General features: G+C 31.7%; 1 protein-coding gene across 1 annotated transcript in view; it reads left to right on the forward strand.

Annotated features, from left to right (window-relative positions):
- Positions 1-390: 390 nt before the first annotated feature.
- LOC127738146 (potassium channel subfamily K member 12-like) overlaps positions 391-23,852 on the forward strand; it is a 59,466-nt gene continuing 36,004 nt past the window's right edge. The window contains exon 1 of the mRNA XM_052249285.1: positions 391-1,147. Within this exon, the coding sequence (XP_052105245.1) occupies positions 808-1,147 (340 nt within the window). The 5' untranslated portion in view covers positions 391-807. The remainder of the gene's footprint in view (positions 1,148-23,852) is intronic.

Here is a 23,852-nt window from a genome sequence, read left to right on the forward strand (position 1 = left end):
CCTGAAGTATATTAATCATCGCAAAAAATGGATTAGTTCCCAGTCATGGAAATGTAACGTACACTGGACAGAAGGCGAATAATTCCATTTTTGTTTCGTTAAGTATTTTTCATGAAACTGACATGAACATGTAATTATTAGTTATGATTGGGTTGTGATTGATCGATTGATTTAAGTAGACTGCTATTGACTCGTCCTTGGTAAATAGACTATCATACCAATCGATGTCAATGTTCTCACCTTCATCCCCTGTAATCTGTCTTTAATTCACTATACCCCAATACAAACTGTGTAACACATATCAATTATGACCGATAAATATCCATTATTATAAGTTGATGTTCCGAGCGTAACTGCAATATCATCCGTGACTAGATCGATAAAAGAAAATCTGTCACGTATAACTAACAGTTTTATTTGCAGTTCAACTGGTGTTTGTGTTTTATTCAAACCGTAATAATCGGAATTTGTGCTGCGAAAAATATTTATCTAAATATGGTAATATCTTGTGATTTTCATTTCGAAATTTTGAATTCTTAGAAAATTACACTGATGGAATTAATAATGAAACCACTTTGCTGTATCATTTTAGTAGTTATTGTCAACAAATCTCAATTTAATAGCGGCATAGTTATTCCTTTTAACGATTATATTGACTTCTAATGTGTTGAAATGTTGGGGGACTGAAACTTGATATAAATTTCATATATTGGAATCTGTGAGGTTATTATTTCACTGGCTTTTCGAAAAAAAAAACATTTATCTGATGTGTGGGAAAACAAAATGGTGTAACTCTTTATTTTCGGTATGCCTATTGCCAGAAAGCAGGGGTGCTGCTTTGCCCTGCATCTGCGCGAAGACAACGCAAGATTTATTCTTTTGTTTTTTGTAATGACTGCATATATGCTAGTAGGTGCAACAGTATTTATGTTTTTGGAGCGGGATAACGAGGTGGAAGAAAGAAAGAAGTATAATGATTCCTTGAATTTATTCCGACAAAAATATCCGCAAATAAATGAAACGGATTTACAGATTTTGCTGAATGCTCATACTGAAGCTGAATCTGCTGGATTTGTAGGAAACAAACGTCCGAGGTGGGACTTTTCTGGAGCTTTTTACTTTGTTGGAACAGTTGTATCCACCATTGGTAAGTTGTTGCTTTTGTACACCTGTGTATGTTATGTTCTTTTTGAAGTATCTGGGGTTTTTTAATATTTAACTTAGAGCAGGTATTTTTTTTTTTTTTTTTTTTTTTGTTAAGTAAAATATGCCTCTGGTAAGTGTTCTACAACTAATCTTTCAGTGCTTTTAATTAGTTCTTTAACTGCTACCAAAGAACTTATCATTAAGTTTTGTGATAAAATATAGGAAAATAATGGAATTAACTAATTTTGAAGTGTAAAATATTCTTTGGATGTTTTAGATAAATTACATGCTTTTGAGGGTCCTTTTAATTCGGTTGCCAGTTATGACTTTTCAACTCTTTACACTACTCTTCCACACAATCTTATCAAACAAAAGTTTTTCAATTAAATTAAATGGTCGTTTGAAAAATCTTATTGCAAATTTATTTGCTACAACTTAATATGTAAAGCCTTCTTCTCTAATGAGAAAGGTAAATATGATAGATATACTTATTGGAGGTGTGATGAGATGATTAAAGCTGTAAATTTTCTCCTTGACAACATTTACGTTTCCGCAGTAAAGTTTATGGACAGCTTGTAGGTATTCCTAATGAACCAATTGTGCCCCTTGTATAACAGACTTGTTCGTGTACTGTTATGAATCACAGCTATGACCAAACTCAGTAAAGATCCGTCTAAATTTTTTTAATGGATGAATTCAAGAACACTTACTGTTACCATGATGATATTTTTTCGTTAAATAATCAAGGAGTCTCTAAATATACTGCCGAAATTTACCCAAAGGAACTTACTTTAAATATATCAAATATAAACAGTAATAATTGTCCTTTCCTAGATTTAAATACTTCAGTTTTAAAGGGAAACTTCACACAAAAAATTACGACAAAAAAGACGATTATTCCTTTCCTATTGTTAATTTTCCTTTGGAACAATCTTACAGTGTTTATATATCCCAACTCGTTCGCTATACCCGTGTATCTAGTGACGTTTTGGATTTCAATGACTAATCTATGTATTGTTAGTAAATTATTTAGTCAAGGATTTAGTTAACACAAATTATTTAAAACCTTAATTGAATTCATACATAGATACGAAGATTTGGTTTGGAAGTTTGACTGTACCTGTAGAAAACTTAATATTACAAACGGGAAAGTACACCCTAATTTTGACGGTGATATTGTTTACCGAACCCGTAAATTAAGACTTGATCCGGGTTAACTTATCGATCTTTTAAATAAACTTATTCTAAAAGGTTACCAATTTAAAACACAACACTGTAATTAAGATTTTTATCGGTAAAAATATTGATTTTAATATTTTTGTTATACACATATGTAAATTCACGGTCCTACCATCTGTTGATACCTATGTTTTGGCATTGTACAAGGTCATGTTTTTTTTCTGACTGTTAATGACGTCTTTACACAAAATCTATTGGATGTTGGATGTGTACTGATTGATATTTTAGTCTTAGATACATGATAATTTTATTAGCAGTTATTGGCTTTGAACTAGCTTTCAATAACTGTGAGTACTCTCAGATCTGTACTTTTGTCTTTTGTGTTTTGTTAATTTTGTGTGTGCTTTGTGTCGATTTGACGAGTTAACATAAAATTAAGGAGATGGGATATGATTGCCAATTAGACAACTATTCACCAAAGTTCAAATGAAGTGGATGTAAGCAATTATAGGCAACCATACGACCTTCAACAATCCGATACCGTATAGTCGGCTATAAAAGGCCCCGACATGAAAAATATGAAACAATTCAATGAGAAAAATAGCGGCCTAATTTATAAAAGATAATTTACGAAAAACAAATATTACAGACATGAACAACGAAAACCACTGAACTACAGGCAATCCCTTTTCAACTTATTTTTATATTTTGTTCTTATGTTGTACTGTTACACCACTGTCCCAGGTTTGGGCGCCCGCAACCATGTTTAACCTTGCCACTTTCTGTGTGTGTTTGTCTCGAGTCCGGAGCCTATAATTTAATGGTTGTCGTTTGTTGCTGTATATCATATTTGTTTTTCGTTTATTGTTTTGTACATATATCAGACCGTTAGTTTTCTTGTTTGAATTGTTTTACGTTTATCAATGTTGACTTTAAAATGACTAGAACAATATTGGTATAAAAGAAACAAAATATATTATCAAAATAATTCACACACACATACACGATTTTTCTCAGATATAAAAAGAAGTAGATGTGGTATGATTGCCAATTAGACAACTCTCCCCCAGACACCAAAATGACGTAGAAATTAGCAACTATAGGTCACCATACGGCTTTTAACAAGGAGCTGGTCTGAGGACACAGTTATCGTCCTTTGATTTTCGTTGACAAATATGGTTCCTAGTGTGGACAGTGTATAACTTGCATATTTTTTTCACTTTCCAAATTCTTTTCTTTATTTTTTATGCATGAAATATTAAGTATGGGGATGAAATTACATGTTAAAAAAATTGGGTGCTGAATCTTTATGTAAAGAAGTGATTTGGTTCAGTTAAAAAAGGACAAAAATTATTATGTCTGAAGCTGTCAAACTGAACTATAGACTCCCTAACATAGAATTTTCCATATTTTGAGTTAGAGCTTGTAGACTTTTCTATAAATTTGATATTATTTGTCCCCAAAGTAGTACACTACACTGTAGAAATCTTTTTGAGATAAAGCAGGTGCGTTTTTTTTTAATTTAAATTTATTGTCTATAAGAAATGCACTACGAAATAACTGTGTTCTCGGACCAGCTTACCCATACCGCATAGTTAGCCTTATTTTAAAAATCACCAAAGAAAAATATGACTTCTGAACTATTCTGTATAATTGTCAAAACATCGGGTTTCCCTGTCTGAAAATCGTGTTCTGTTCCATACGAGAAACCTATGATTCATTCTTTGTTGGTGTTTAACTCCACTTTAACACTATTCGCTATGTCGTGGTGACCAGTTTTTGTTTGTGCAGGAAGGTGTAGTACCAGGAGAAAACCATCGACCTTCGGCAGAAAAACTGCCAATCCTAATCGTCAATTAAGATTTGAGTTGAACGCATATACCACGTGCGGGGTTCGAACTCTCAACATAAGTGTTGACAGGCTAGTGATTGCTATAAAAGATGAACTACTTAGACCGCTCGACTACCGAGGTCCCGGAAAACTATGAAAAATGTCTGTTTATTTTCATAACGTAATGTGGTTCTACAGAAAGTACATATTTTCTGCTGTTCAAACAAACAAAAAATTATCACAATCGACCCAAAAAAGTTCTGGTGCTCATATTGCAATAAAGGAATCATATAGAGGAATTCAAAAGAAATAAAAAATGTGCTCACTTTTTTTTTGTTGTTGTTGTAAATTTCTAATAAAAACTTGTTTTGCTGCATAATCCCACCATTCGTTAAATAACAAAAAGCAAGAATCAACTTAATTATGTCATACAGGTATGTTCAAATTTAATTACAAATAAGTTGATAAACGTGTTTAAAGAACCGAGCCAATCTAACTGTTTGTTATACAGAAAACTGTTTCGTGTAGTATTGCTATTTATTACAATCTTTTGAATCCTAAACACTAATGATTAAGGCTTTGATGTGATCAGATTAGAATTCATTTGGGAAGTGTTACCATAGAAAAACCCAATATCTTTGTCTATCGACATAGCCATAATTAAGTATCTTATTTCTGCTTCACCATGATCATTACCAAAGAATTTATTTAAATTGAGGAAACGTAACGCCTAATGAAACGGAATTTTCTTCTATTCAGAATTAATATATATGTTTTGAATTAAGCCGCATAATGTTAGAGTTTCATTTTTTTTGGACTTGCAAATTTACATCATTACCTTAGAAGAATTTGAGTTCCAGCTGTTGAGGCCGCTTGCACTGAGCACAGCGCCACTCGATCAAATCTGATTTATAAAAAAATGTAATATTCCCATGTTCGGTTGATGCCTTTCTTCGCTGGATTAAAATTTTATGACACATTGTAATGATGTATGGGGTTTGGCATTATACACATTGTATAAAAAGAAGGTTATACTGTTAGATTTTAATTTACTATTGGTTAATATGTGAATTTCAGCATGATTTAAATCATTGGTTATTTTATACATGTGTATGTATATATAAGAAGAGGTATTGATAAGAAAGTGTTCTACATAGTTTTATTTGTTTAAGGTATGCATGGACTGGAACGAGAGCATTTACATGAATATTCTTCTCTTATTCTCATTTTTTATTCCCATAAGAAATACTTTTACGTCAATTTGAATCGTAGAAACATGTCCAAACAACAAATTACTGTGTCTTTTTATACTTAATTCTGAAAAGGTTACTTCTAATCAAGTACTATAATCTTTCTGATGCTTTCACAGAGTAAGAAGTAGCAATCAATATGGCGATAAATTTCTTTCTGTGTAGACGAGTCAGTTTTAATGAAATATTTATCTTTCATTATGACACCAATTAAGGCCATCTGAACGTATGACGTAGAGCTATCTTCTATTACATACAATTCTATAACTGCAGGGTAACAGATGCCATCGTAATATTGTTTCCATGATATTGTCTTTTGTCGGAAGTCACCGTAATTTATAATTCATTATGGCCTGAAACGTGATAGTCTTTAAACGATACAAATAGGAAATCTTTAAATAACTCATCTACACAATTGTAGTAGAATATAGAATTGTAACATTATGATTTTTTACTGAACTAATTAGATTTTACATAAAAGTAATTGCCTTTAAAACTAATCATTTTAAAATATGTGCATGTCTTAAAGCGCAAAGTAATAAAAATTGTTATAAAAAAGTGATGCCATCTTGTCACGTTTTTGAAGTTGTGTGTTGACTTACTCAACACCTAGGGAACTAAACGTCAACTTACAGTGATATCGACAGAATGAAAGAAGGGGAAACAAAAGATACCAGTTTACATGTTACAGTAAATAATTAATTAATTGAAACGACAATCGTCTCTCCAACTATAATAAAACGCTAACTTATGTCAACAGGTTAAACAGTTTACGCCGTAACATATACCTTGTCACTTTCTATTTGTATGTATTGGTTAGGCGTTGATTCAAATGTTAATCAATGGTTTTTCTACATAAAGATAGACCCAATTCCACTGAATTTATTTCTATCAAGGACTATTTTGATACATTCATCACTCGTAAGTCTTATGTAGACGAAACGCCCGTCTGCCGTACCAAATAACAAGCCTGGTATCTTTGAGAGTTTAAAGTTTACAATCACTGGGATGCTGCCACTGCTGGCGAACGTTTCATCCCTTAGGGTATCACCAGTCCAGTAGTCAGCACATCTGTGTTGACATGAAATATCATTGATTTATGTAATTTTTATAAATTTACTGTTTACAATAAGTTAAATTATTCAAAACACTTACGATTTTCTACCACTAGACATAGATGATCTAGGTCGTAAATTACACCACTTTTTGGATGGTTTGTTTTACAATGCTCTTCAACTTCATCGTTGATTTTGGTCTTTTAACTATTTTGATTCAAGCGTTTCTGGTGAGTCTTGTGAGACTAAAGGCGCGTCCGCAGCACCTGATTTCTTTGAAAGATTTTTCATACTTTTCCAAAATTCACAGTAATAGTATTAAACATATTTTGAGGTTCTTACAATATTGTGGCTTATTTCTAAACATATGAATATAATAAATAAAGCCCAAAGCTAACATTCTGATAGGTATTTAAAAAGTATTTATCCCCCCCTTCACCCAAAAAAAACGCGTAAGAAGGACATTCTTAACCAAAACTATAAAAAAGAAATTTGTTATGCTGTCTTTCAGAAAAAAAATTAATCATTTTGGTTTAAGATAATCTTCGATATAATATTTGACGTAGCGCTGGTTAATTGTTTTTTTATTCAATAACATTTATGGAAATATGTAAAAATAGTATAATATATAGAGACTCGTTAATATTCAATTTCTAGTAGGACTGGTAATACCAACATGATTTTGACCTTGCGATTCAAACAAATACAAGCAAAAATTTGACCTTCTTTTAATATTTTTGCTCTATCTTTTGAGCAATTGCTAAACTTGTTTCATAGAAAAAAATCATCAAAGATGCCAGGCTTATAATTTTGTACTCCAGACGCGTTTCGTCTACATTAGACTCATCAGTGGCGCTCGATTTAAAACAGTTGAAAGGCCAAATCAAATACGAAGTTGTACGGGGAAAATGATTCACTTAAGTATGCAAATCTATTTCTGTTCAGAAAATGAGATCAAAAGCCGATAAGATGACAAAATTATAACCATTACAAATGCAATTACATTCTTTTAAATAATAGATAAGTCGTATGTAATAGTTGTATCTTATTTTCAAGATGTTACTTGTTATAAGTATGCTACCATCGATTTGTGTCTTTTCATATTAGATGTTCTTACTGAAAAAAGTTAATAGTTTAATGAATAAAAGGAAAAGTTAGTTATAAGTCAATAATACAGCAACCAGACAACACAAAGGAAAAAAAATACATTAAGGCCAAAATAGTTACGGTCTTCAACTATAGACAAACTGTCAATCTCCCTAAAAATTCCATTCTAAATTAAAAAAAAACAGGTGATTAACTAACAGACTATCGAAGATATGCAATTAAAATTCCATAAATTGCAAAAACATTATATAAATATAACAGAGAGGCGAAAGATACCAAAGGGACATTCAAACTCATAAGTCGAAAACAAACTGACAACACCATGGCTAAAAAAGAAAAAGACCAACAGAAAAACAATAATACACAAAACACAACATAAAAAAACTAAAGACTGAGCAATACGAACCCCACCAAAAAACTGGATGTGATCTCAGGTGCTCCATAATGGTAAGCAGATCCTACACCCGTCGTGTTGCTCATGTTAGTACAAACCCGGTTATAAGTCTAAATCGGTAGGTCACATTCGGGGATTTCATAAATCAGGCCGTACTTTTTTGTCGTTTATTGTTATATCACTACTCAGGCCGTTAGTTTGTTCACACTTTGTTATATCGGGGCCTTTTATAGCTCACTATATGGCATGGGCTTGCTCATTGTTGAAAACCGTACAGTGACCTATGCTTGATTAATAATAAACTCATCATAGATACCAGGATTAAATTTTGTATTTACGCCAGACGCGCGTTTCGTCTACAAAAGACTCATAAGTGACGCTCGAATCCAAACAAGTTAAAAAGGCCAAATAAAGCACGAAGTTGAAGAGCATTGAGGACCAAAATTCCTAAACGTTTTGCCAAATACAGCTAAGGTAATCTATTCCTGAGGTAGAAAAGCCTTAGTATTTCAAAATTTCAAAAGTTTTGTAAACAGTTAATTTATAAATATGACCATATCAATGATAATTCATGTCAGCACAAAAGTGCTGACTACTGGGCTGGTGATACCCTCGGGGAATTAAAACTCCACCTAAATTCAGGTCATTTGAACTGTGTTTGATAGTTGTCTTATTGGCAATCATACCACCAGTCCTTAATTTATAATAAATTATTAACTGCAGTTAAAGCATGGAAAAGCTTGATATTTTTTGTTGATGTTCAAAAGTTAGTAACCATATTCATTATTTTTCTACAGACTGACATTATTAATTCTCAAACTCAAATGACAGTTTTTAAAATCTTAAGGATGATTTTCGAGGTAAAATATAGATGGTGGGTCAAATGCATCATATGGTCAACAACTTACAAATGATCAATTAAAAATACTGATTGAAATTAGGCATAAACTGCAGGAAAAAATCTATTTAAGTATCAAAAACTCTTCTCATGCAATAAATACGAAAGCTCTCAGGGGTATTTTAAAGTGAATATTACAAAATAAACAAGATAAAAGACAAAATGTTTCCCTTTGAGACTATCTGGCAGCCTAGATTACAGCAATAATTCCGTTTTATCAGCGATTTTTTTTCAAATTGATATATTAATTAATTCCATTGAACATTTTGGTTAAATATTCAGTAAGCAAATCAGGACGGCATACACCTGGACTATTCGTCTACTAGTAGTAAAATTATGAGGGACTATCGTGATTTTTAAATCTTTATTTAGACAGATTTTATAAAAAGCAATTTTGAAAAGTGATATACAGGTATTCTATATATAAACGTTATTTGCTATGGCAAACAAGTCAAATTTTTGAAAATAATAATAATAAAAAAAGATAACAGGAATTATCAGCAATATTAGACAGCCAAACAGACCACACCAACCACAAAAAAAGACTAAAAAATAATCTAAAAACAACAAACATATGGTCCAGATAGCCCAACTGGATATAGGCACAAAACTAGTGCGCAGAACTCTACCTTCCCATTGTCTATCTACCATATATCTTAGAAGTAAAACGCACAATAAAAATCCTCTTTGCGTCAGCATAACGTTAATCTCAATGTCGAAGATGCCTTCACAATCTGATGGAAAGAAACTAACATTGTAGTATCGGTCGTAATATTTATCAAGATATAACTTTTTCCGAACAAAAATCAAAACAACACTTTATAATAAATTGTACGAGTCAGAAGCGCTTTTCTAAATTTAAGTCATCAGGAACGCTCAAAGCCGAATATTTGAAAGCCAAGGATGTATAAGAACCGAAACAGTTGAAGAGATATGTGACTAAAAAAGACCTTAATATAATAGTCACAACCATCTACGGTAAACTTTGCCTGAGGTAGTAGAAACCTTGGTTTCTTGATAATATATAGATTTATGAACGGACAATTTAAGAAAGGTTTGCTTTATATCATGTCAGTACCGAAGTACTGACTACTGAGCTAATGATACCCGTGGGGACTGCTAGTCCACCATCAGCGGTATCGACCTAGTGCTGTAAAGAATGAAAACATTTAATAAATTTCATCCGTCCGAAGCGATGAAAGTTTCACGCACATTTGTTTTGGGGTTTTTTAAGTTCTTTTTTATGTGATTAAAAAAATGAAATTTTGGGTCTGTAAATAATTTGTACACGAATTCCATGTTATTTTCACGTAAAATCCTGACGATAAACATAGTTTGTTTTTTTCTAATCAACAATGTTAAATCCTCCAATCTGATACATGGAATATAATCGAATTGTTATTACAAATATGCATGTTAAATTGAAAAATATACTTAATGCTAATACGAATTGAAGTAGTGTAACATCATTTATTAAAGTTTAAATGAAATATTTACACATTGAAAGGTATAAATCGAAAATGAATAATATGACATGTAAGGTATACATGTATGTCAGTTAGACAGCAAACCAGTTAAACAATATCACCACATATGGTTTTAAACGATAGACAAAACTAAACCTTTTGGCCAGCCTAACTCTTCCCGCCCCACACACCCTTTATCTTACCCCTTCGTGAAATTAACCAGGGAGAGAATTAATTCAATGAGACTATAAAAAAATAGATTTTAAAACAGACAGCGACAATCTTTCATGTGCCTTTTGACTTGAAACAGACATTACACTTTATTTTTAGATTTGCTCAATTTATAATCAAATAAACATGACACCTAATAACATTATAGATTCGAGAAAATATGTCTTCGTACGACCAATACTTCTTCAGCGACATAAAACTGCAAAGGTATTGTCAAGGTCTACAAATGATTAAGAGTCAATAATTCATTCACACCTGAGCAAAAGCAAATTAATTTAAAATTGACATTTTTTAGACTTTGTGGCAAGAAATATCTAAGAGCATTTGATTATATACTCAACTAGATTGATTTTTCATTAAACATATGCAAAAAGTAACAACTACTGACGGTGAATTCTGTATTACCTTTCAATGTTTGTCAATTTACGGTATAAATAATAATATAAATTTATTTATCGATCTTCGATTATTTGTAACATTTTGTTGTTGTTTAAAACAGTGAAAACGATATAAAGGGGTCATTAAACATAATTCCAATAAATACAGACAACACCATAGCCAAAAATTAATACGGCCAAAATACAAGCAGTGCAAAAAACATTGCTAGGAAAACAAAACATTGGAAACAAGAATCCACACAATCTTTGCCATGATTGTTATCAGCATTCATGAATTCTTCAATAAAACAAAACCAAGGAATCAGCAGAGTATAAGTTAATTTCAGTATGCAAGAAAAAGAAAGGCAGAAACGTCGTTGGTCTTTTGATATTTGCTTATTTACAAGTAGAACTTGTGCTATGTTTTGTCAATTAAAAGTATATATTCGCTTTTATCCGACCATTTCCAACTTAAGGAACACTGTTTAAAATAGACATAGGACAATTGGCATATTTTTACCTTTGCATTAGCCTTCTAGGACAATTAAGTGTTTAATTCATATATACTTCATCTGCAATTTCGCCCAACAATGTTGGATCAAGAAATTTGAGGATTCGTGGAAACACCTCCTGCACTATGTATTCTTGGTTATACTCATCCGATGTATCTATATTTCCAAGAATAAGCTTAACCAAAACAGTTCTTAACGCTAAAAATGTCCCCTACTATAGATGGCATCTAAGAAAAAAGTAATAGACCACGTAATAGTTGCTTTTCGAACGATTTCACGATTTTATCTCAACGCCAGATATTTTTTTCATTAAAGTTTATCATTAAACATAATAGACATAACCAATATTTCATGCAAAGTTGAGCAACATTTCAACAGACTGATATTATCAATTTCTTTCGAACACAGCTGAAAAATGCCCCATGCTTAGTTTAACACAGAGAGAATTAGTACAGCTTATTGAAGAAAATGTGCTATAATTTAACGAGATGTGCCAAAGTGAGACTATTAAAGCTTGGTGACACGCAGTTGATCTCTAAATTAATATTTACAATGACTCGCTCTGCTAAAATTTTAATCTTCCTTACAAATCAACACGAAACTAAATTCAATTGTTGCTGTCAGCTGTCGTCGAGGGAGCAATCATTCATTTGATGAAATATATTACAACCTATTATGTCAAATCGTTATTTTCTTCAAAGTGCAAAATATGGTGTAATCATAGCTTCAAAAAATAAAAAAACTTTTGAACGAAATTTTACTGCTATGGTGACATACATATTCCCACTGAATCTTATTTAATTTCATTTTAAAAAAATCACCACGTAAGCAATTATTCACTTTGTCGCACACTTGAGTATTATATTCCGATGATAGAAAGCCCCTATGAATACATGTTATTCGTGAGTTTGCTTATTCGACATTAACAAATTAAAAACAAATATCAATTATTCAAAGTGAATTCTAACTGTGTTGTTGCATTTCCATAGATGATTTCCTAACATGTTAGTCTGAATATCGAAGTAAGAGTTAATTTATTTTACATAAAACGGTTTATACTTCCGTAAGGGCATTGCAAATTAAAAAAAATAGACACCTCGTTTATGATTTTATATTACATCAAATTTTCCGTGGTATCAAATGTGAGAGCAAAACAAAAACACTCAACAAAGTCGGAAATTATATCAGACATCTAGCTAGAAAAAAAGATTTTCGTGAAAACTTTGAAAGTCACAGAAAAAAACTAAGTCGTTCATAACAAAATAATAGAAAAACAAAGGATATGGGGTTATCCATCCATGACACAAAACCTGTACATGCACAGTAAAAAACACACAAAATGCAAAGAAACAGCGCTTTTATTGCTGTTCTTCATCTCAAAGTCACAGTGAGGCCTTCAACACGGAGCAAAAAAACTCTCAACTCACTGCAAATTTAGCACGGCCCCTAGCACAGGTTTGAGCGGAATTCTTTACAAAATGATTCGGATAGACTTTGTATGATGTTTCACCACCAAATCGGGCCCGGTAAAAAAAGAACATACTGGAAAGTAGTACATATTTAAAACAAAATAGTTCCTACGAATAGGTGTAAATATAAAACTATATAGAATATATTTTAGTTATTAAAAGGTATCAAATTAAAAGTGAAGTACTGATGATCCTTATAGAACACATATTGACTGACAATTTTGAATAATACAAAAATGTATGAATGAATTCTAAAATTGAGGGCATATGTTACCCGTTTCTCAGATATGAAGTATATAGTATTGTTTTCATAACAGTGTGGACGAGACCATTTTTGGCGCGCTCAAGTCTCCCATTGACTGTGTTTAATTAGGTGAACGTTCGTCTGTAACGTCCACTTATCATGTCGTATTTATTATAGACATTTAAACTGTGGGGTCACCAAAGGTTCTCAACGCCTAAATCAAATAATTCGAAAAACTAATCAGGAATAACCTTTGTGGTTTGATTAATATTGAATAGTTAAACGTTCTTTACTTGCGTTTTTGTTATGTTTTGATAAACAATTTTTATGATATCGCACGTTTTTTAAACATAAAAATTAATTTAACTAGCTTTAAAAGTTACAATGCATGTGTTGGCTATTATCTTTTTCGGACGTTTGTATTTTTTTCTCATGCACATACATGAACATTACTTTTTTAATCTTAATGTCGTATTTTTTTCGTCCCTTATTTTGAATGTAAATCCATTAGTTTTTTTTCCTCTTTTTTCTGAAACAAAAGTATTTTTTTCCTTTCCAATTTTTTTTAGAATCAATTCATTTTTTTTAAACGGCCCAATTAACACACACACACAATAATTGACGGCAGTTTATATATCAAATTCGTCCTTATTGATGTCATCTTGTATGTTTTTAAATATGAAGAAAAGAGGATCCGGTTGTATGTCAATGAGACACAAACAAACAACAACAAAATTTAAAAAGCGCGCAACATTCGTTCTTCAACAATAAAATACGTTACAAGAAAATAAGTTTTGTAAGTAAAAGACCCAAAGTCGTGTGATACAAGAATGATATATCGACGACTACTGAAATTTAGTTTATGACTAACTATCGTTGGTCAAAGTAACCCGAATAAGCCAGTCGTTATATTACGCTCACTGTCAATCACTACATCTCGAAGGCGGAGAGAATCGGATACGGTAAGGGCTTGAATTATTCGAGTTATGGTCAAAGAGACAAAAAGGGTCACACACACGCGTAACAGTTTCCCCTTTAAATAAAAGCATTATACAAACAGAAAAGTCTTATTAAATTAATTAGATATACATATAGATATATACATAAATAGGGACAATTGAGTTGTGTAGTACTGGAATATCCAAGGCAAACTAATCATATGAGTTCTCTGTATGACTGAATGATTCAAACGATGATCCAAGTGAAAATTATCCAGTTTAAAAAAATGTTTTTTTTTTTCATCGTCCGGAACTCTTTTCACAAACAAATCCTATGCATTGAATAAATGGTAAGTTACTCTTAAATGATCACAACGTGGGAGTATTTTTTTCTCTTAAAATATTTTGTGAATTAACCCAATCGACTTAAAGTTTTTACAATGAAAATCCAAATGTGTAAATGTATTTTTCGATTATTTAATGATAGTAGCGCTGAACATTTATTATTCTCTATAATGAAACTGTTGTGTGTGGATATAAAGAATATTTCAAACAAATTTCTTTAAAGTTTTGTGAAAAGAGTTTCATTTTATGTATCGAAATGTGTAACAAGTGATTATTTAATTCCCCACTGAAAGGCCTCTGATAGACTGAGTGAGCGTAAAATCATTGTTATCGATAGCCGATAAATGATTCAGTATTTTTAACAACAAAAGTACAACGGTTGTCCACACTGTTACGGGAATACCTCTATACCTGGTTTTGGTGTATCCAAAGTTCCGGTAACCAGATCGGTCTGATGTTTAAATAACGGTATATGAAAAATGTTCATTGTTAAATAAGTCATCATTAAAACATATAAAAGAGAGGGTCATGCAAACCTCCATCGACTTAAAATTACATGGCGACTTAGAATCTTTTCGTCTCAAAATAAATACGCATAAAATCTGCAAGAACTCACTAAAATTATGTGTACACACATCAACGGTTCTTCATATTGCTGTAATTGCATCATTATGACGTCATAATTATATTCTAAAAATGTTTTTATATTTTGGGAAGAAAAAAATCCATCGTAAAAGCACTTTTATAGAACACAGAGAAAATAACCCCCTTCGTGCTCTATATGTTCAGAAGTAAAAACATGTGAACATTTGTATTAAAAGGTAAATAAATAAATTTTCCATAAATGTACAACTATAGATTAGCACATTATTTATCCTGCAATCAGCTAACTATTGTACAAATAACAGGTACACAAATACATTTTTGCTTTATTTGTACTTGTACAAATAAAGTCTCCTGTTCCATGTTGAGCAAGCGGTAATGTGGATATTTCTTTTTGCGTACCAGTTCATTTTGGGTCCTCTTCGCGGTCCGCGTTTAAACTATGTCAATTTCTTTGAAAAATTACAGACAATGATTTAGATTTTAACAAATAAAGTTTCAAGTGTTGGGTGTAAATTTCAGGATAAAAACAATATATGTACATTGTCGGAAAATATAAAATTATTTGTACTCGCTACGAAACAGGAGAAAAGCTCGGCGAGCCTCGCTTTTCGTCCTGTTTCTAAAGCTCATACAAATAAATTTTATATTTTCCGACAATGTACATATATTGTTTATTTATATGAATTCATTCATCGTCATGTGATATAAAAATCGAGTTTTTTGTTTTGTTTACCTTGCATCATATATTTCACTCAGATATCTCTTCATGTATATTTATACTTGTACCTTAAGAATAATATACGCTGTTCAATTCAGAAACTATCAGTATACTGACCCATGGAAATAATTCAAATTGTATTATAAATACTAAATTTAAATTGGAAAATGAATTGTAACCCCAAGGCAATCTGAAACCACTGACTGAGGCTTGGATTTAAAGATTTTAATAAACATAAAGACAATTTTAAATTAAAATTTTGTTAAAAAATGTTATTCTTTTAAATTCCAGGCATTCAATGTATTCAAATGCATTGTTCAATTAAGAAACAAGAACCTTCAAAAACTTCCAATTTCGTTGATTTCTTTTCAACTGAAGTTTTATTTTCTGGTTGAATCCATGATTAAAACCTCATAAGAACTTAGTTGATACAATCTGAAAAACTGTTCACTAGGAAATTGAAATTTTCGAAATGACATTTGATGCCATCTGAGAAAATGATGTATGAAACAATTGATTGCTAAAGGGCACTGAAGAATCTTTGATCGAAGACACGTACAGAAATGTAGACGAATTACAAGTAAACACATTCTCGACAAAACCACCATTCAGTGCTAAAATGGTTTTTCATACGTCTGATTTATAACATCTAATAGCAGCATTCAGAAAATTAATCTCCTATCCTAAAAGAGAGAAAGGAATGATTGCAATGAAATCGTATTATTCTATTCATACTGAAATTCGCTGTATATGAATAATGCTCTTTACTTTTAAGTTGCACTTTTTTCGATGCATTTTAGCAGGATACCTATAGACGAGCGGCCATTCACTACTGAGACTATTTACAGTGATATGCAGATCTAATCATTAGAAAAATTTAAATGAATAACCTTTTCAAGTACCGTTTATTCATACAAACAGCTGGTTTCATCGAATTAATTTATCACGGTGAACGAACAATGTATTTCTCATAATAGTACCCTTTAGGCTGATCTAGAATATCAATTTCAGAAGTACAAGTGGCTTTAGAGTTAGAGCTGATTCGGGATTGTTCTACTTTTCATTTAAAAACTGAATATTCAATACTTTTTCGAATCGTTCAATACAGTATGCTATAATCGGTACTTCATCGCGATATGCAAAATGAATTATATGTAAATATACAGGTTAATTGAAATTAGTTTTTAAAAATCACACATTTTTAAATATTGTAACATGAATGGTAATTTTTCCTTTGATCTTCGAGTGAGTTAACTTCGGTTATTTTTAGAGTAGTGCGTTAACTGAACGATTTTTTAGTTATTGCACTCTCCAGTCCCGCCGTGTGTCGCTTGTCATAGGAAAAGCAAAGAATGGGCGGAGCTTAGACCAGTGCTCTAACTTCATTCTCAAAAATGGTTATTTCGCTGTCTAGCTCCGCCTCCTTGGCCTAGTAAACTATGAAATCAATGACCATAAAATGTCCTAATAAATTCAAACAAAATGCATACACAACAATATATCCAAAAAAATCGGGGAAAAGGGGAGGGGTGAGGGGGGATTACCCTTACACTAGCCAAACTTGTAAACCCTAAATTAAAAATGGTTCCCTATACATTGTACTTGCAACAAATGAGGAGAGCTACAAAAAGGAATAACGTGGTCTATAAACGAAGAGGCGATATTGATAAATTGGTGGATACTTGTTTTTATCGTGAAAATATACATATTCCAAAAAAAAAAAATTGTCACTGGGATTTTAGTTTTCTAATTTCCTCCACTTAATGAAAGAATAAAACAAAATGTAATAGAAATGACTATAAATTTTCCCACTGTTATTTTGGTTGGATACCTTTTTTTATCGTGTCGAAATTAATAATTTTCTAAAAAATATATGTCACTGGATGTTTAGTAATTTTCTTCATTTTATTAAAATCTATTTCCGTGAATTAATCATGCTTCAAATATTTGTCCCTGGACCTTACACGCATCCAACATGCAACCATTGCAATCAATTAACCGATCTTTTTCCAGTTCTTGGGAATGGAAGAACAGTATTGATTACCTTCATAAATGGTATTAAAAAATGTTTCCTTCTTATCACAACGTTAAAACTCCTTTGAAACTACACGTCATTTTCGAGTTGGAGGGCAGATAAACATTGAATAAAATTTTGCATCACCCCTTCCCCCTTTTTCAAGAGTTTTCGGGGAGAAAAAAATATTGAATAACACGTAAATGTCTTTCGAGCATGAATCCCACGGCAACAATCATTTAAATGGACCTGTATCTGACATACAAATCCAACTGACATCTGCTGCATGTGTTAATTTTCTGGAAATCATATATATTATCACGCCACTACATGTATTTGATTGACATATTGAAAAGTACAGTCAAGTTTTATTGGTCAGCATTTAACCTTTGACATGTGTCATAGCCTATTAATGTTACAAATTATATAGCCACGCCTTACTCATTAACATATTTAATCCACTCAAAGCTACGCTTTTCGTGAATTAAATACGTTAATTCGTAAAAGGCGTGCTATATATATAACTTATATATGACTTGAAGTAATGAAATTTACATCTAAATGCGCACCTGATACAATAAAATAAGTACTGTTAATGTTACTATATATTACCGATATTATCGCCTTTTTAAAAAGATTTATTGACCCTTTTTCAATTTTAATCAAAATTTATCATCTATGCATACACATTTTCCCAATATCAAAATTTAGCAGTTTTCAGATGTCAGAGTTCAAAGTTTGTATACTGAAGTCTGTAACACAAATAAATAAGGGTACGACTATATCATCCTCTTGCTAAAAAAACCTGCTCCAATTCCTAAACTGGTAAACATTAATAATTCTATAAAACAGGTTATTTCTTGCTTCCAAAAGTATTTCACATTAAATAATTAAATGTTAAATATACAAATCGTGCAAAGTAATGTTGTGTTTTTGATCTATCATTCCAGTGACGGAATATATTAAATAGAGTTTGAAATTGACGGTTAAGGCATAATCACATAAAGGGAATGTAAATTCATTTTTTTTTTATTTTATTATATTCAACTTTACAATAATAGTAACACTATGCTTCAATTGGGACCTTGGTATCACACAGATTAAACTCATAGTTTGATTCATTATATTCCACAGTAGATTTTGATGGTTTGAAAAAAGGAGACTGATCTTGAATGAAACACATTATAAATTCCGTGCGTCCGAAGCGCTTTTCTGGATTTGAATTCATCAGGAACGCTCAAACATAAACATTTGAAATCCTAGGATGTAAAAAAATTTTGAAATGGTAAGAGCAATATGACACACAAAAAAAAAAACAATAGCAAATTCATCTAAAGTCAACTTTCCTGAAGGAGGGAGATGGTACATTAGTTTCTTAGTAATTTTTTAATTCATCAACGAGGAATTTTGTGAATTTAAAATCATTTCAGTAGCAAAAAAAAAAACTCATCAAATATACCAGCTATAATTTTTGTACGCGAGACAAAAGTAACTATTACTCTTAGTCGCATTATATGTAAACATCCATATATATGCATACATATGCATATTCATTTGAAGCATTCAGATTTTTTCTTTAAACCGGATTTCGTGCCACTACGTAAGTTCGTATCGTCTGCAAGTAAAACTGTAGATACATATATGTTAGTGTCACACCATTCACTCAGTTTGTTTCTACCATAGCATGTATAGGGTTTTAAAATCGTTGATAAATAGAGCAAATAGTCAAGCTGACATAATTCGACCTTGACCAACACCTTGGTTTATTTGAAACACCTGACTCTTCAAATAAGTATATTGTACAATAGTTTACCTTCTTATACATATTTTTTATTGATGTTAGGTGTAAATTATCTCATAACTTTGACGGTATAACATCACAAAATATCAACAGATTTTAAGAATATTTTATTCAAACCACAGTCAAATAGTTGTCATGGATGGAAAGTCATTAAACATCGTCCCAGTCACTTCAGTGGTGCCTCAAGGTACTGTCTTAAGACCCAGTCTTATTTTTGGTCTACATAAATGACCTTCCTGACTATCTAAATCATAGCAAACTTATATTATTTGCCAAAAACATTATTATTTACAGGCCGATCAGATTCCAAAGTGACTCAAACAAACTTCAGGCTGATGCAGCAGAGTGGGAACAAGACTGGTTTGTGGATGTTCATACCGATAAATGCACAGTCCTATTTGTTACACAGAAAAAAAACCTTTTAAACATAATTATATCATTCACAATCATACATTATAATCAGTGTCATCTGCTAAATACCTTGGTATTACACTCCAATCATAACAAAACTGTTGGCTTTTTAAACATAATCTCAAAACATCAAATCATCACATGAAGAGTCAGTTATACCTAGCACTTATCCGCCCTAAACTTGAGAACTCTTGCTCAGTCTGGGTCCACACACACAACAGAATTAATAGAAAAGATTGAAATGGCCCAAATGCGAGCTGCTCGGTATGTGTGTAATAGGAACCATAACACAAATTGTGTATTTGACATGCTAAACACACTTAAATGGCCACTATCAGTCCATATATTGCGCACTAATAAAATGTCCTTATGTATAAGAATTCTCATCAGCTAGTCGCAAATCCATCCGTGAGACAGCATCCTTAAACCTGCAGATCCTAGAACCAGAAAATTTTACCAATTAACTTTAAGACACAAATATACATCTAAAGATACATACAGGCACTCATTCATTCCGTGTACAATACCGCAATGAAACATATTACCCATTTCAATAGTTCAGTCTCCGTCAGTAGACAGCTTTAGAGAACAGTGTGACACTTCTGCTGTTATCGATACTCTCATTTAATTCGTTCATCTGCACTCTATCAAACAATTGTACAATACAGAACTGAATTTCCTTATTTTTACTATGTTGATTAATTTTTGTAAATAGGACACGCATGCAAGTCTTTAATCATCCGCCTTCTTGATGGTATATTGTATACTTAAAGGTTTACATAACATCACGTTTCCTTTCCTTGCTCTGTTCTGCTAAACACCATGAAAAAAGAAACAGTGGCATTTAATTGAATTACAGGAAGGAATGGAAATGCATTTAATTAAATTACAGGAAGGAATGGAAATCAACATTGTATATTTATATTTTAAAAACGGTCATACTTATTAGTTTGTTATAAAGAAAGACAGAAAGAAAAAAAGAAAGATTTTTATAACGACATAACAGAAATGAAACTTTATTCTCAGCATAATTAAGAAGTTTGTATAAATCTGCAGCCAAATAATTTGACGATCGCTTCCATTTCACATAATAATCAATATGTTATTTCCATAAACCCACGAATTAAGAAATACCAGTCGTTTTTAAGGTATTCTTTATGAAAAATTAAAAGTTTCTCCAAAAATGATTTCCTCAACTTCGATGACTTCTTTTTGCCATTTTCCTATCAATATACAAAAAAATCAACAAATTGAATGTATAATATCAGCGATAGTGACCATTTTATTCTAATACCAAATTTCAGTTGTGGAAAGTTCAACATTTTTACGGACTTAATTTTGAGGTGAGACATCAATTTCAAGTTTTGAATTCCAATCAATTAAAGTGATCCTAAATTAGTTTGTTATCCAAATCAGCCTCAAATCGGAACCTTTTCATGCCACGTCATATTTTTGGACACAAAATAGATTTTACACACATTTTACTTTAAAAGGACAACACTTAAATTGTCAACATCATGGACTTTTCCAACCATGCTTTTAGGATCATATGAAACTTCAAATTAAAAAAAAAATGAATATGTTTTATACATTTGAATGACTAAGTTTTTAAAACAAGAGAACATGAACTTTCGTGTAAAAGAAAATCCTTTATATTATCAAATCCTTCATAAACGTACTGCTATTGAATTATTGTCTTTCCGTACACTAATTCGCCGATATTTTCCCGTATGCAGTGACCATGACTACGAGATCTCTCATTAGAATTTCGGCCACCGAACAGCGCAAATGCTAGGGGGAAAACCGCAATGAAAGAATGTAAACAAACGTGCACTGGAAGGTATGATCCTTAATCTGTGTTCAGTATAAATATATATTTATATAAGTCTAAATTGAAAACAACGTTCAAACCTATGATTGCGTTGGATAAAAACCGCAATTTTTATACGTGTGCATGCAAAACAAATTTCTTGGTAGAGGGGTCTAAATATTTAAATATATATATATATATATATATATTTTTCTATTAAAACTCGTCTTTAGATTATCTGATTTCGGTATAAAAAGTATGTACATTATTGTAACTATCCAATAAACTCTGATGTGTGTCAAAGCAATGCCAACACTTAGAACATACTCACCAATTCTCGTTCAATGGAAAATCAGTATCTCCCCTTCTATTTTTTATAGTACATGGCTTTCCATGAACTATAAAATGCTGTATATAATAATATTCTATAATAATATGACTTTTCATTGTAGATCATTATGAAATTGAACTCTTAAAAACTACACTAACGAAGTGCACAATCCCCCGAGGCAATTCCCATAGGATAAGACCAAAAGAAAAAATCATGAGTACTGTCTAATTATCATTAATGAAAACAGGAGAATAGAATTATAAAAGAATTTTAAGTTGAGATTTCAACATTGTAAACGTTACATAATGGTACATATATAGAACCCCATCCTCCTAAAATAAAGCATTAAAAACGGGGAAAAGGTATAGGTAAAATAATGTTTAATCTAATTCTTATACGAGACATTTACATCAATGTTTTTTACAAAACGATGACTGTTGACAACAAAAGGAAATTTTTGTGAACAAAAAACAAAAGATGATTCGTCAATAAAAAAAATAAGCTTTTGATGTTGAAACGATTGTAATTTGAAAATTCATTGATTGAGTTATTAAAATTATATAATTTCAGAAAAGCTAATCTATATTACATTGTGTCCTTTTAAAATGAAGCAATTTTTAAAAGTATTACAAGAGAGATAAAAGATACCAAAGGGACATTCAAACTCATAAGTCGAAAATAAACTGACAACGCCATGGCTAAAAAAGAAAAAGACCAACCAACAAACAAACAACAGTACACAAAACACAACAAAAGAATGAGCAACACGAACCCCACCAAAAACCGGGGGCAATCTTAGGTGCTCAAGGGTAAGCAGATCCTGCTCCACATGTGGCATTTATGTGTGATTTAAATCCCTTTTACTAGCAATGTTGACCACTTAAAGTGAGCTCATACTAAGGTTTGAGTATTGCAATGGGAGAGGCTAACTTTGTTATGTCCCTCGTTGGTGTGAATATGTTCTGAATTGGTCAGACAATACTTGGTTAGTTTTATGAACATGACCAAGTATTATCTAACCTATACATATATAGCTGACATTCAGTTACTTCAGAAGCCTTTATTATTTAACATTTATTGTAGTCGGAACACTTCGGTTACAGTTCTATAACTCCTGAGAACCCAGCAATCTGTCTTAGTTGATTTGACATTTGAGAATCGTCTTTATGGAGGTTAATTTTGCAAGTGTTCGTAAATTAACTTAAAGATTGGTTGAAACACATTAATTTTACGGAGACATCTACATCGTCTAGATCATTGTTTGCGTAATAAGATACATCCGGGTCGTATAATAACACAAGCAAACATCTTGTCTCTACATCATGTTCTATTGGTTTTGGAAAGTATATACATGATATTAAGAAAGATTGGCTTGGTAATGACCCATAGACTGTTGATGTCAGTTCTTCGTTATTGGTAATGAAACAGCTTCCCCGGAATAGCTTCATTCAGTATGATTGAATCAGACGTGAAAATGAAGAGTAAAAGATAAGTAATTTCCACTCTGTGTCTAGAAACTAAACAAAGCAATTACAGAATCAAAGCCAATGTTTTTTCAATCATTCCTGATATAGACGACCAGTAGCTATCGTGACATTTCCTATTAATTCATGTTAGAAAACGGAACACGTCCGTAAGTAAGCTTTTGATCAACAAACCGTGGTGGACCCGATTTAGGAGATTTACAGTTCTTGGATTTAAAGTGCGAACGTAAAACAT

The sequence above is a fragment of the Mytilus californianus genome, unplaced genomic scaffold (assembly GCF_021869535.1).
Source record: "Mytilus californianus isolate M0D057914Y unplaced genomic scaffold, xbMytCali1.0.p SCAF_4, whole genome shotgun sequence".
Classification (NCBI taxonomy): Eukaryota; Metazoa; Mollusca; class Bivalvia; order Mytilida; family Mytilidae; genus Mytilus; species Mytilus californianus.